Source organism: Strigops habroptila, chromosome 5 (assembly GCF_004027225.2).
Source record: "Strigops habroptila isolate Jane chromosome 5, bStrHab1.2.pri, whole genome shotgun sequence".
In the NCBI taxonomy this organism is placed as follows: Eukaryota; Metazoa; Chordata; class Aves; order Psittaciformes; family Psittacidae; genus Strigops; species Strigops habroptila.
In genome coordinates this window covers 53299975-53316175 of record NC_044281.2, presented here as the reverse complement: position 1 = coordinate 53316175, position 16201 = coordinate 53299975, and the positions used below count along the sequence as shown (strand labels likewise).

The 16201-nt window shown below is 39.4% G+C and overlaps 1 protein-coding gene across 8 annotated transcripts in view; it reads left to right on the top strand.

Moving 5' to 3' along the window:
• Positions 1 to 16201, top strand: part of KALRN (kalirin RhoGEF kinase) — a 514962-nt gene that overhangs the window by 191041 nt on the left and 307720 nt on the right. For all 8 annotated transcript variants that reach the window (XM_030485889.1, XM_030485890.1, XM_030485893.1 and 5 more), the window contains exons 5-6: positions 10680 to 10872; positions 15403 to 15915. In XM_030485889.1, coding sequence (XP_030341749.1) covers positions 10680 to 10872; positions 15403 to 15915 — 706 coding nt within the window. The remainder of the gene's footprint in view (positions 1 to 10679; positions 10873 to 15402; positions 15916 to 16201) is intronic.

Here is a 16201-nt window from a genome sequence, read left to right as displayed (position 1 = left end):
TAAACATGTTAGAAAATGGAGGTGGGGTCGAACTGTAATGCAGAAACACAGGAAGAAGACAAGTGACCCAACTAGGTTCACCTGACTTTCAGTCTCATTCCCTGGACTGCAGTGCTCCAGCCAGATGTACAAAAAGAATAAATTGTGAATCTATAATTGAAAGGAAAATACTTACATTTATTTGTGTTATCTCAGTGTCAGGGAGCTATACTTAGCGGGCTTTTCTTATACTGGGTGATGTGTCATGTGTGAGGCTAGAGGTTTACAGAGCGGCTGTGAAATGCTTTCTGTTGTTTCTCGCCAGTTGTTGTCTGGGGGGGTTGACTATGGTGGTTCAACTTGCGACAGAAACCCACTGTTTTAGGCCCATTTCTACACAGGATGTGATACTGTGGTAGTTTAACTCACTCCATGAATCTACTCTGTGATTTTTATTACCATGGGCTGGCTGATATCTACAATAAATTTGAAGAGTGTTCTGACTAGCAGATTCCTATCACTCCTATCCTTTCATACGTTAATTTGTCAATATAATTTTCCGGTCTGGCAGCAGGAAAAGCACCACCTGGGGTATGTGGTCCGTGAGATGAATAGCATGGTGCATGTTCAGATGTGGCACTTGTAGATGGATTTGCTTGTGAAGTCTTATTGTGCTTTTAATAGAGAAGCAATATAGCTAATAGGGGAAAGGTATTGAAACAGGGCAATTATTTTTCAGAGCATTTATCTGAACCTGCTTTAGTTGATAAAACAGTTGCTCTGGGTTTTTCCAATTAGTGGTGACTGGTGGGAAGAGGTACTGATGGAGAGCTGAAATTATTGGTGGTTGTGATGGAAATTCAGGGTCATAAGGCAAGAAACCTTTAAAACTGTGTTGGCATGAGAGCAATATGTGAGTTCCTATCGGTGTGGGAAAGTGCCTTAGCATGATGGACTTTAAAACTGAGGCGATGGCACACGGACATCTGACATGCTCAGACACCTACAAACGTGAAAGCATCTGAGGCTGGAGAAGTACCTCAAGTGCTTTTGGGAAGACAAGCAGCTTGTTAGCTCAAGAGACTCAGTCAAGGTCTGCATGGTTATTGCCAGACTGTTGTCCATTATTCGACTGTTACATTCATCTTTGTTTTCCAGAAACTTTTTGGATCCAGCTCTCTCACTCTGGGCATCAACAGTGTCTTTTGGGTCTTCTATTCCCTTTGAAGTACCAAGTTATTGTCTTGTTTGTGCTCTGTCAGCATCAGTGATTTTGATCTATTACAGCTTTATGTCTCCATACAGATATAAGGGGTACCTTGCATGCAGCAGCTTCATTGACAAGGCTAAGTCCCTCTTGCTAGAGAGTGAGAGAGCCTGGACACAGGAGACACTGAAAGAAAATCGGGCATGACCTAGATGTTTTGAATATGGATTGTGAATAGCACATCAGTATCCACTGTCTCTTGAGGACTCAGTGAAAAGGACTTTTTCTCCCCTCAATGGCATCAGGGTAGTTATTTGAAAGAATAAGTCAAGTCTGCTTGTAAATAAATTCAGAAAATTGATTTTAAGATTGTATCTTATAACATAGGTTGATTCTGTAGCTTCAGAGCAATCCCTTCTGGATGTAGTACCACAGGCAGCCTTCACCGAGCCCTGGCATGGGGGGAACTAGCTATCTGATAAGTGAACTATTTTGGGTAAATCATTCTACCTACAAAGACCCTCTTTGTTTGTATATGGGTGAGGATCAAAAAAACCAAGTGCCACTGATTTATTAGTCATGGTCAGTCCTCGTTGTCCAACCTGGGGAATACTAAGGCATCAGCTTTTAAATCGTACACTTCTAAAGAGAGCTCAACTTCTCACATAGTGTCTTAGCAAAACAGACTCATTGCAGGGACCACAGAGTGTTTCTGGGATGTAGCACTCAGCCTTTCCTCCTAAACAGATGCACATGAGTCCAGTGTACGCGCTTAAATAAAATGAATGTGTGGACTCTGGCTAAAATCTTGTAAGCCTCAGAGAATGGCTATATCACTTCTGCTTAGGAGATAAAAAGTGCAAAGCAAATCTGATGCTGAACTCTGCACTGCAGGTGGGCAGAAGCTAAGTTACTTATCTGTAGAAGAATCTGCTATTTTGAAGTGCAGATTTTTAAATGAGAAAATATCTAAAAGCTTTAGAAATTTCTAAGAAAAAGTATGTCTAAAATATTAGGTCAATCAAAATATTTTGTTTTGATGAAATTCAAAGTTTTTATTTGTTTTTTTATGTTGCCTAGTAAAAAAACAAACAAAAAACCCAACAGAAAACCCAACAAACAAACCAAAAAAACCCCAGCCCATAAAAAAACCAAACCAAAACAAAAAAACCCAAAACCAAAACAAGAAGAAATGAAATTAAAAAAGAAAAAGACATTTCATCTGAAAAGGCTTAAACAGAATATTTTGCTGCTATAAAAGCCTTTTTTTAGTTTTTAATTCAGTACACACTTTCATGAGAACCCGCACTCATTATGAAACATCTTATTTTGAATTAATATGTAATTTCTCCTCTCTTAGTTCCTTATTTTAATTACAGCTTTTCTGTAAACGGATGTACCTTGCTCTCCTCTACTGCCAGGAGCAGCATATGAGAACTGATGAGTGCTTACTGCAAGAAATGTCAATACTACTTAGAAAAAGTGATTTTAGCATCTTTGAAGAGTATTTTTTCCTATCGTCATCTATGAGCCCAACTGAGCCCTGGATCAAGTGTGCTAGTCCTAGAGTGCTTATCCCTGCTTACATCAGGACTGAATTTGGCATGGTGTCTGCCTCTGGACATATATTGGATTTCACCAGGTGCTGCTGTCTACTGTCTAAACTTACATTAATCATTCTTTGCATGAGCTCTACGTGTTTGCAAGCTTATTTATGCTATAAAATGTCTTTCCACTACGGGTAACTCTGCCTCTCACAACGCATTTCAATGAAATGTATGTATTTTCAATCTGGAAACTTTTCATTCTGGGATGATGGTGTCTTACTATGATGACTGGAATTCCAGGAGCTTTTCACTATGTTCCACTCACTCACTTGTTATGTCACTGATGCCTTGAACTGATAAATCAGGATCCCAGGCCTAAGAGCCCCAGGCAGTCATTGCCCGGATGAAGTATCCTTTTCCTTATGTGAAAATCTGGCAGTGTTGACTGTAGACTAAACTTTATAGCGACTAAATGTAAAATGGACTTCATGGTCTCCTTGCTTGAACTACCAAAAAATGCTTCAAGTACAGGCAAAAAGATACAATTTTTTTTTAAATCCTACTAGTTTGGCTGTGCTAAGCACAACTATATATATTTATTTCTCACCTGGAATCCAATGGATTTGAATCTCCAAACAAACGCTCAATAGTCTCTGCTCATCCAAACTTTTTCCAGAATGGTGTGTTTATATTTCAACATAACTCTAATATTTATTTTTTCCAGCAAATGTCAATAACATATAATTTTCATTTAGTAAAACATTTTTGTTTTGTTTCTGCTAAATCATCTCAAATAGAAGACTTAAAATGCTCAAGAGAGAGTTGAATGGTACTTACTGTTCAAATGTTTCTTTGTTGTAGTAAAAAATGTTTAAATGTAGCCCTGCTGCCACAAAAACAAAGCCCTGATTAATTTCATATTTATCTCAGCAGCTGTGTCAAGGAAGACCTGCCAGATATTGATCCAAATATAGTATATGTGCAACAACAAAAGGGAAAGAGGGCAAATGGGTTTATGTGAAGGCATCATTTACCAGCAGAAACTTAATAGGAATGTGAAAAATTATAATATTCACTCTCCAGATTTGGCTTTAACAGCTGCAATCACGCATTCTTGGACACAGCTGTGCTTTATATCTTTGCTATTTGAATGAAGACAGGAAGCTTCTCAAATAGTGTTTATTTGCTCAATTAAATAGGAGAGTGAATGCCTGCAGAGCTTTTGGTCTCGTTTCTGGCCTGGAGTGTAAGAATGTAGATCAGGATTTTTACCTAAGTACAAGACAGCACAACACAACCCTGCTGTATCCTGACAGAGATACCATATGGGACTTACACCTCTCACAACTCTCAGGAGCTCACATGATCATGGTTACATATTGGGAAAAGATTTTCGTACACATAGCTGATCTCTGAGTTCTTCCTAGCTTACATCATGTTACAGCAGAATTGCTTTGACTTCAGAGCCATTTTTCTTAGAAGTAAAAATCGAATATCAAAATAAGTTACTTGCTTGAGAATAGCAGGAGCACCCATTCTGGCACCAGTTAGATTCTGCCAAGATGTTTGGGGTTTTTTCTGTCTTTCTCTTCCCTCCTGTTGACATGGGGCCAGAGGCGGGGGTTGAATGTGGACATTGTGCAGCCCACACATCTGCATTCTTGTGCCAATCGCAATCACACCTCTTGTCCCCTAAGAGCAGTGGCTGGAAACCAGAGACAGGAGGTTTGTCTCTGTGCGGACCTCACCAGCTCCAAGTCTTTTTACAACGTCACTGAATTTTCTCTCGATTGCTGTTTTATGTCCAGCTCCAGCCAGTGTGAAACTGGCTTTGATTTCTTTCTTTCTCTTTTTTAAAAAGAGAAGTGAGAATGAGTGATTCCTTTTCAGAGCTGAAAGAGAAGAAACAAATTTAGGTCACAGTAAGGAAGAAAGGATTAATTGGAAGTGGAGGCTGGATGACTGATTCTACTTACAAAAAAGCATTGTGAAACCAAGTTAGAAAATATAAGAAGGAAAGTTCAGGATGAAGTCTGTCTGTTTACTGTCTTTTAGGTAGATGAAGTTTTCTGGTGGGAGCTTTCTGTGAATTGCTATTCCAGAGCAATGGTGCTGTCGGGATGTGCCTCACTAACTTCCTCCGCTGGTCACTGATATACCAGCACGTAAAGGAGATGTGAGGATGAGCAGTCACAAGCGTCCTAGGATCTTTGAGAAGACAAACTGCCTCCCCATGCCAAACAGTCACAGTCACTAGGGAATGTGGGTGACAACTGAGACTGATGGTGTCAAAGTTGAAGGACACACCTGGTAACTGATAATAAGCAAAGTACATTTTGCCGAGAAGTATTAAATGAAGTAAAATATTTTATCAAATAATGCTGATTCAGGAGTGCTTGACAAACAGGCCTGCTAGAAGGGACTTTATCTGATCCTCTAAATGTATTGGAAAGTATATTATGAATGTAGATGGCTATTTCTATTGACAAGGTGATCTTCAGGCTCAACATGGGAACCAATGTTGAGCCTCCATGTCTAGCTTCATTTTCAAGCTAGTAAACAAACCACAGAGAAGATAAATAAAAAAATTGTGACTAATCAAAAATGTTAACACAGAAGTTACTGAAGTGATCCTTGGCACGTCTTGATATGGAAACTAGGCAGCTGAGTTAGTTTGGTCTCAGTATGAAATGAAGCCTTTGAGATAAGAGTCTGCGCTTAAATGCTTTCACATACCCACTTCTCTCCATTTTCCACCCTCAGCTTGTGAATCAACTAACTGACTCCAGCCACATTTGTCAAAGGAATGGTGATCTCAAAAATAATGAAGTTCCTGCAAATTTTGTGCTTACAAACTGATGCTTGTAGAGCTACTTGTTATGCTGAGTGTGTCTCCTGGCAAGGTTACAATGACCCGCCATAAAGGAGATCTTGCTCTCACTGTTAGCAAATCATATTTTGAAGGAGGTGCTGTACATATCAGATCTATGGTTTTAGTGGTCCAACAGGCATGCTAAATGTGCTTCTTTGTCATTAATTCATGACTGCAAAATGGGAGTGGAGATATTGTTATTTCAGCTAATCAAGTGCTAAAGCTTCTAAATGCCAGAAGCTTTAGCCAGACCATAAGGATGAAAAATACACATAATCAATGATAGGTATTTGAAAGATTAATCGGAAAGCATGAAGTCCTTAAACTCATTTGATACCCATCAAGCCAGTTCTTGCCAAAGAAAATACAATTTAGAATGTGCCTGAATTAAAGAGGAAATTTGAGAAAATAAGGCTATGAAAGTATCCTAGAAACCAAAATAGAGGCATTTATTTTGACAAAATTATCACATCTGTTTCTGAGTTTTGATTTTATGCTTCTTTAAAAAAATCCACATTGTAAGTATTGTTTTCACAAATATTCTAGAGTATTGTTATTAAAGTTAGAAGCTGGTCTTTGTCTTTGCTTAAAAGCAGTGTAGCAAGTGAAATGACATATCACCTATGAAATATTTTGTGCTTACCATTGCAAATCTAGTCCAGATGAGCACAGCCAAAAGGCTGATGGGTTGTCTAAATGCCTTGATCTGAGTGTTTTCTCCAGTTTCTGATCAAATATCAATACCGGGAAAAATTAAGTACCACAATCATCGTTAATTGCCATCCTAAAATGATTACTTGTGCTTAATAGATACGTGGATTGATGTAGCATCTGGGGAGCCAGGGACAAGGCGTGTCTTGCTTGGAAAGTGTGGAGGAAGCTTGATTGCTACTGATGCTTTTCCCGATCAATTGCTAAACAGGGATGGGTTTGAGTTGTTGCTTTTAAACAGTACATTTAATAAGCATGGCTAGATTATTCAAAAGGAACCTAGGGTCATTTCCTCAATACATGTTGAGGTAACTGAAGAACAATGACTGACTGTCAAAGATGGCAAATCTTCACAGATTGCTCTGACTCTTCAGAGTTTATGGGTGCTTCATTATGTCTACACACAGCCAACTTTTTTAGGATCCTATCAACAGCTGCAATGTTTAGATATTACAACTTAAACTTGGGGCTTTTTTAGTTGTGTTTTGTTTTTCGTTTTGTTTTTAACTAAATTGCCTGTGAGGTGTCCCCACATTTTTGTAAGCTTTTCGTACTTCCATAGATGTGTTCAGTTGTAGTTTTGCAGACTGTTATTACTCATTATTTTTAATTCTTTGGATTTTCACCTTTAATTTCATGAAGAGGGTTTGTTTGTTGGGGGTTTTTTGTGTGTTTGTTCTAAACAGCTGAATACTGTAGTATGAATATAGGTACCTGAGACCTCTAGCAAGGCAGGCTCCTTAGACAAATGCAGCATAGCAGATGGTCCCTGCCCTGAAGAGCTTACAATCTGAATAATTGTCTTCTCCCTCTCTTCTTTCTCTGAGGTATTAGTACCTGATTAGTATCCAGCTGCCTGCTTGTGCAGTGTAAGTGCTCTCAAAGTCACTCCTCTCCACAGCATGCTCAGCAACTGAAAGTAGAAATAATGAGCAGACAGCTTTCTGGCTTGCAACAGTTTAAACACTGTTAAATAATAGTTTTCAACAAGCAGGTTTAGAAATCAGGTGCTAATTTTCTGCAGAGAGTCAGAGAAGGATGTGTGGAATTATCGCTGTGACAGGGAGATCAGATTCTGTAGAGGAGACTACAGACCCACAGGTCTTGTTACAGGTTAGTACCATTCATCTCATTAAAGAAAAAAAACTGCAAGCAGAGCCATTTCTGCAAGACTGTGAGCGAGGTTCTTGAAACAGAGTTAGAATTGCTCAAAATGATAAATACCATCCATTTGTACCTTATCTTCACTATAATTGAAAAGGGGTACCGATCTTTTCACTTATTTCATACAGAAACTTACATGCCTGTGAGAACAATCAAGTAGGGAAATCTTTGCAATTAAGAGCATTGTATTGAGTTTTGTATTGTTAATGAAGTAGTTGTTACTTGTTGGTGTGTTTTGAACCTAAGAAATTTATGATTATTCTCCTTCCTTTCCTCCTTCTCCATCCCTGCATTCTATCAGTTTCATACTTGAAAATGTAATAAGCTTGTTGAAAATTTGGTCTAGTTACAAGGAGGGTGGATAGTGCTGGTAGGGAATGACTGCTTATTGCCTCTTCCAGGACAAGAATCAGGAAACGTCTTGACCCCTACCCATGGGCTGCTGTCCCAGCCTGGCCTGCAGGGTCAGTTGCTGTTTTATGTCCTCAGAAAAAGCTGAGGAATCATTACCCTTACTTCTTCCACTGAAAATGTACTGTGAAGTCTCCAAAAACCTGAAAGCAGGGTTTAGGGTGTTGTGGAGCTTTTTTTCACACGCGCATGCTTGAGCTTGGTGTCCTGGTGGGAATAAGCGGCAGTACTGTCTGCTCCCTCCAGTGCTTCTCTGCACCTCTAGGGTCCAGAGAGGCTGACTGGTCCAGTCATGCTGGTATGTAATTGTGGGTGTCAAGATGATATCACACTGTCTACACTCTAAGGCTGGGGCAGGGTCTGATTTTGAGTCTGTCTGGGACTAGGACTTTAGTTCAGGTTCATGAATGGAAGACATCAGTCCCTCAGGACATTCCTGTTCTGCTTACTGAAGCAGGTTTTTCTGCTATTCATCAGTAAGTATTAAACCAAGTTATTGTTTTAGATCAGATTTGGTAAGTTGTCAGGTTGGCATCAGACGTGGGGAGTCGGAATAACAGGGATTGATGACTTGGCAGAAGTTACTGAAGACCCTATAAAGCTTTCAAGAAAAGAAAACAAAACAAAACACAAATCCCCTTCTATTCATCCCTTTCTGATTTGATTCTTTGTCTCAACTCTCGTTCCAAATAGCAAGAGGCAGTAGCACCACCAACAAAGCTGTTTTTACAGGCTTTTTTGGCATTAGTTATGGAAGGATCAGATGTCTGACCTTTCAGCAGTAGGTAAAAGGAGAATAAAAAGATCTATATTCCTGACAGTGTCTGGAAGTGCCTGGTCTCCCTAGTTTTCCTTTGCACTGACTGTTGTATGTGGTGTGCTATAGATGTGCCAATAATGTTAAGGCATAGGACCAAGGTTGTTGGCTTTAACTGCTCCTTCCTGGCACTAAGTTGAGACTGTTCAAGTTAGTGAACTGTCTTCATGTGGCAAAACCTGCTTTGCTATGGGGTGGTCCATCTGTGCACAAATCTTTCTAGATACCGGTAAGGTCACCAGGGACTTTCATTTTTAAGTTATATGTGTTAATCCAGTGTGCCTTCTATGAAGGATATTCCTGTCCTTGTTCCATCCCAGAAGCCTAGTTGTGAGCTTTATAGACTTGTTTTCAGTGAGAGATGTAGGAGCTGGATCTTATTAGAAGACAAACTGCTTCAAGAATTTAGAGAGGTAGAGTATAGTGAAAATCATCCTGTCTTTTCGTGCACTGAGAGTATTTGTGTGGAGGCTAAACAGACTCTTACAATTTCTACATTATACCCATACATAATTATGTCTGTCCTCAGTGTATTTCAGATTCATTCCACTGATACCAACACTTGCCATTTTAAATTACACTACATATGCCTTTATGTACACATTATTGATCCTATTGATATGTTGATGGCCAGTTTTCAGAAAGGTCGAAGGCACTGTATTTATGTATTAAGAGGTTTTCTTGTTCTATACCTCACTTATATCTGTTATATTCATTATGCAAACATGCATTCTGCCATGTTTCTCCTCTTTCTCAACTGTTCTGTTTTCATCTTCCTTTCTTCTTTCCACACTTCATTTCTTCCAACAGCTACTCCTTCGGTGAAAAAGGCTGTGGCCTCCATTCCACCTTAAAAAAAAATAAAATAAAACAGATCTGTAGGTAGGCCATTCTGGCATTTTTAGTGCATCACTAATGAATTTTACTCTTTTACCATGCCAGTAATATTACTGGTGATGGCAAATTTCACATTTTGCACAAGTGCTTGAGGCCTAAGCAGACACCATAGCTCTCAAGACTTCAATGCTATGCATGGGAGATATATTAGCTGGTCAGTCAGAGGAGGAGACACTTCCTAAATCTCATCTAATGTTGGATGCTGCAGATGGAGGATGACACTTTTGAACCTTACCTCTTTTTCTGAGGAGCAATACTATGTCCCTGGAAAAGCAATGATGAAAGCTGCCCAGATTTGACTTGTATCAACGTGTCCTTATGTTCTTTCTCCTCTCTTCCCCAAGGAAAAAGGGAAGATGTGTTTGCAAGACAAATGCTCTGGTGTTTTGAGGCCCCATGCATTGGCAATGACCAGGCCAGATAACTGTCTTGACCTTTTGAGAAGGGAAGAGCACAGGCGAACAGAAAAGTATGACTGCAGATTGAAAGAGATCCTGCAACATTTGGAAGATCAGTCAGGAGGGAAAAGGGCCCCAAATTTAACAATCCACATACTGAGGCACAAGAACCTTCCTTGCAGGGAATAATTGGCAGGCACTTTTCTGAAAATTACACTTTTTAAAAAGCCCTTAAAGGTGCCTCTAAAATGAAGGCACACAAACTTACAAGTGGCCAGCAATGTTAAGGTACAGGACCCTGCTTGTTGGCTTGAATACAACACGGTGAAAGCAGAAGCTGTTGCATGTACACATAAATAGCTTCTATACAGATATATTTGATTCTATTTTCAATTGTGTGAAATTATGTATGTTTTCAGTGAAAATTTGGATTACATGTATTTGGGAAATTAGAGCTTGAATTGTCATATATACACTTAAATTTCATGTAAATTAGATTATGGTAAAATTAATATAGCCTTTCAGATAGCCTTTACGCTGTATTATCTTTTACCTATTATTTTGAAGTATGTCATTCCTTGCTTTGCTCTGAAGCCCTGCAGACTAGCAAAAAAAGTTAAATTTCAGCGTGACTGTCCACAACATTAATTATTTTAATATGCTTTTATTCTTACAGCGAAGATGTTTGTAAACGAGGATTCACTGTTATTATCGATATGCGGGGATCCAAATGGGATTTGATCAAGCCTCTCCTAAAGACCCTTCAAGAAGCCTTTCCTGCTGAGATTCATGTCGCTCTGATTATAAAACCTGATAATTTCTGGCAGAAGCAGAAAACGAACTTCGGCAGTTCCAAGTTCATCTTTGAGGTGAGAGCCAAATGAGAGATGTATGATAAAGCATTAGCTCTGATGAGAATTTTTCTTCAGGTAAAACAAAAGATTTCCAAGCCTTGTGATTGAGAGAGAGAAAAGACATCTGAGGCCTGTTTGAAGGAGTGGGCTGATGCCCTGGCATCAAGTTGCCTCCTGAGGACACTGGTGGAACAGGATGCATGTTTCATCCCAGAGGTTCACATACAGTTAACTTTGGTGAGGGGTTTTTTGTGCCATTTATTTTTGGTGGTGTTGCATTCAGTCTTTCCTTTGTTTCTCTTAGAAAAAAAGCCCCACTAAATCAGTCAATATACTAAAGACAAAGTTCTCTAGATGTTACAGTGTGTGCTTATTAATTGACCTCTGTCCACTTCAGGAAGTGGCTTTTTTTTATAAAAGACATTTATACTAAATTTAGCTATGTATTGTCACCGCTTTCCTTTAATTGAGATTTACAATTCAGGGATAACATTAACAACTTGAGTTAATGATAAGGTGCCTCAAGCAGGTTGTTTGAGAAGTAACCAATATACAACTGCATAATTAAAGATAATTTTACTAACTTTGTTGCTGGTGAAGACAACCCAGCTGTGTTCTCTTAGTGCGGTTAGTTTTCTGTAAATTTCAGCTTCTTACCCAAAGAGAAGCAAAGCTCAGGAGTGTGAAGTGCTCATACATCAATCATGCCCAGCCATGAGTTAGTTGTGCTGTTTTTTCTTAATTTGCTGAGAAACAATTCTGTCATTGACTGTCTTATTTACCAATCCATAAATTCAGAGATTTTACATCCCTGGAACTCAGAAGAGAATTTGGCTATAGTTCTTAATGTTGACTGCAATGGAAGACTATATTTAATTATACATTTAAGATCTGTCGAAGTCAGTGTGTGATATAAATATGTTTATTTTCAATTTCTTCTTAAAAGCACTCTTGAATTGCAGTGGGCAACTAGATTGGTCCTAAGTGTTAACAAACTTTTACTTATCACAGTTTAAGTATTTGTGCATTTTTTTTCCCTCTGTCTCACAATAAAACCAGTCAATTCATAAGTGTTGCTGTTTAATTGGGTCTTTACCTTCCTTGGCTACCTGTGAGGGCTCAGGCACCAAAATAACCCCCATTTGCTATCACCTATGTGCCTTTGAAAGCAAGGCTGCCTTCAGTATAGCTTTATGTCACCTCCAGAGGTTTCTCACACTTACTAAAATCCCCGCTCCTGGCAGAAGTGACTGCCATTACAGTGCAATGAGATTGGCAGCGCTGCCTGTGGGGAATGAGAGGGATCAGGGCAGTGGGAAGGAGAAAGGAAATGCACAGGTGCAGAAGAACATGAAGAAGGAGGGGGCCTGTGCAGAGACCAGAATAGCATACAGGGATGGGGTTTAAAATATATATGGGCACTAAGGAGTAGTACCAGAGTAGCCCGAAAAAAGACAGATTATGCTGTCCATCCAACACTGGATTTCAATCCTCCAGTGCTTTAGTAAACATAAGCAATGTCTTCTTAAACCTTCAATACACAGAAGTAAAGTAACAAAGTTCAAATATATATTTTTAGAACATCTGTTTGTTTTTAAAATTAAACTTTCTGGAGGCTTGATTTATATCTTTTTATTGGGTGGAGTTGGTGTCATGATAGTGAAGAGTAAACTGTGATCACGCTATTCTTCATAGTTACTGCTCTGAGTCTGTATTGTGTTAAAAACTCTGGACACATTTGTTGTACATGCTGACACATATTAAGGGTATTTTCATTTTGTGTGTGCACCTTTGAGCCTTGGTCTGTCTTCTGGGCTGTTCACATGGGTGTTTGTGATGGTTCACAAATTTTTGGGCCAGAGGAAGAGAGTCAGTGCTTTTCCTGTCTATTGGGCCACCTGCAGACAGCCAGAACTGATAAGTCCTTCAATTCTATGATTTTAATGAGATTTCTTAAGCTGTGGTCCACTTTACAGTAGACCACCTGCCATATAGACACCACAATCCAGGAACTTCTGTTTTAAAGGATTCTTGTGGATGCTGCTGCTTATCTGATAAGTAGGCTCAGGCTCTGGGGCAGCTCGTGTTCTCTCATAAGAACTCTGAATATCAAATAAGCATCTCAGGTCAATATGACTCACATTGATTTGATTTATGTGGGACAGCACACAGGTACCCTCTCTGCACTGAGCTATCACAGTGATTTCCCACAGCTGTGAACAAACATGAGGCTCTTGGCAGGAACAGACTGCAGTGGAAGACAATGGAAGTCTCTGTTGAATTACCACATCTACAAACTCAGCATTAACCAGCATCAGTTTTAAGGCCAGATTCTGCTTTTGAGCTTAATGGAAGCATTATGCATGTGCTGGGCTAGTGTAGGACCCTTAGTGGAGGCTAATGATCTGGATTTTGTGTTGTGAGACTCTGGCAGAACGATTCTGTGTCACAGTCCAGAGTGAAGCATGCCCTCAGATCATCACACAAAGAAAAGAGAAAAAAAAGGGTTTAGTTGACGTATGTGGGCTCCACAGCTTCCTGTCATTTTGAGGAATGGACCAGGCAGCTTAATTAGCATTAATTCAGAGATGCCTTCAAGATTATTTTCTTTCTTCTGCCAAAAGTGTTTAAATAGCGGGCAATGCTTTTTAAAGTGATTTCTAAAAGAAAGGTGGATGGTGCCTGACAGGCAGTTACTCTGTCTTACCACCTACCTGCCTAACTATGGTTGTGTTCATGAGAGTTTCAAGAACTTTGAGAAGGCTTCATGGAGGCCTCATAGCAGCCTTCCAGTATCTGAAGGGGGCCTACAAGGATGCTGAGGAGGGACTCTTCATCAGGGACCATAGCGACAGGACAGGGGGGAATGGGTTTAAACTTAAATAGGGGAAGTTTAGGTTAGATACAATGAAGAAGTTCTTTACTGTGAGGGTGGTGAGGCACTGGAATGTGTTGCCCAAGGAAGTTGTGAATGCTCCATCCCTGTCAGTGTTCAAGGCCAGGTTGGATGGAGTCTTGGGTGGCATGGTTTAGTGCGAGGTGTCCCTGCCCATGACAGGTGGGTTGGAACTAAATAATCTTAAGGTCCTTTCCAACCCTGACTGTTCTATGATTCTATGATTCTAACTCCTTGAAGAAACAAATCTGAATAAAGAAATTTGCTGCAGAATTCATGAAATGAAAAGCCTTTCTGCTCTATCATGTCAAATTCTGCTCATGGTAAGAGGAGTGCTTGCGTTAGCTTGACACACTGCAGGGGGAATGCCCAGGTACTAGCTATGAAGAGAAGTCTTTTCCTGTCAGGCATTTAAACTCTATATTGAATTATATTCAAGGGGTCAATGTCCAAGTCAAGAGGTCTAGAAATTTGAAACTACTTTCCCATTGTTTGTGGTCTCTGTCCTTCCCCTTCCTCAAAGCATTGAATGTTGCAAGAAAGTTTTAAAATAATCTTCCTACTGATCGTTAGTTCAATACAATACCAATTTTCAAACGTTGCAGAATTCCTGATATTTTTAGATGGCTACAATTGGGAGAAAAGCCTATTATTAACTTTAAACCAGTGGACAGCTTGATATTTTGGGCAAAATATGGGATAATGGACAGTATTTGAGGAATTTTTCTTCGTAGATGACTTTTTAAAGATTGCTGTGATTATTGGGTGTCTCCACTTCTGAAGAGCGCAAACTGACATTCTTTAGAGGCCTGATCTTTAGGGGATAGATGTGCAGTAACTAGTGAACATCACAAGCCTCTAAGGGCTGCCAGCTTGGGTGTTAACATGGCAATACTGAAAATTTCTAGTAACCCTAGAAATATGAAACCCTATGCTCGTATTTCAGGGAAAAATAATTTTGCTAAAATAAATGAGAACAGCCACCAGTCATTGCATCCTTAAACTATAATCTGCTTCCCAGGCACCCAATGCATTTCTTGATCACTGATTACTGAGTCTGAATGAATTAAAACCATCTCTCATTGATTGTGTATGATTCATGAGCAGTACTTTTTATTAGCAATAAATTCTAATTGTTAATACTCCAATGACATTTCACATTTACATTGATTTTGGCTTAATTACATTAGAAATTACTAATATGAAAGAGATCTGCCTGTGGCAAAAAGCCGCTAGAATAATCTGGAAGAAAAAACCAGCATATTCTGTGTTTTGGTAGATCACAATACCTGCTTTGTTTCATATGCCTGTAACTTTTGCTGCTCTTGAGCCACTATCCTGAGTGTAACAAAAGCAGTAATACCCTGTAATACCTGTAGTACCACATACCTGTTTATTGAACAATCATGTCCAGATATCCAAGAGCTGCAGTAAGAAGTCTTCAGTGTCCAGCTGGGTTAAAGTAATATATGACAGAAACATTCTCATCATATGACTTTGATAGTCAGGTCAGTCCTCAGCATCTTTTACAAAGTTCATTCAATTATGTATTAATGAGGAAAATAATCCCTTTGTGCTATTTATGGATTGCGCTGTTGGTTCCGATTAGAGAGCCACTGATTCAAATTCTGTTATTTTCCCTTCCTTAGACAAGTATGGTATCCGTGGAAGGCCTGGCAAAACTCGTAGATCCTTCTCAACTGACAGATGAATTTGAAGGATCCTTGGATTACAACCACGATGAATGGATAGAGTTGCGCGTCTCCTTGGAAGAGTTTTTCAACAGTGCTGTCCATTTATTATCAAGGCTGGAGGATCTGCAGGAAATGTTGGCTAGGAAGGAGTTTCCAGTTGATGTTGAGGGCTCAAGAAGGCTGATTGATGAGCACACACAGCTTAAGAAAAAAGTGATTAAAGCTCCTGTAGAAGAACTGGATCGTGAGGGTCAGAGGTTATTACAATGCATAAGATGCAGTGATGGTTTTTCTGGTAGGAACTGCATTCCTGGAAGTGCAGATTTTCAAAGTCTTGTGCCAAAGATCACCAGCCTTTTAGACAAGCTGCATTCTACCCGGCAACACTTACATCAGATGTGGCATGTCCGCAAGTTGAAACTGGACCAGTGCTTTCAACTTCGGCTTTTTGAGCAAGATGCTGAGAAGGTAGGGAATAATCTGTTCCTTTCATGCTTTAACCAAGACTTTATCGAAAGGAGACTGTGACCAATTAACACCATGATGTATTCATCACAGGTGTAAATCTCATGTTGCTGGCAAATGTACTTTATGTGACTTGTAAACCAAATTCACTGAACTAATTGTTGGATGTAGCAGGCATAATGATATCCAAGAATAACTTGTCTGTGTCACTTTTGATGAAAGTTAATCTGCATTTTTGTGTCACAATGGGTACATTTGGTAGACATTAGCACGAGAATCAGCCTTTTTT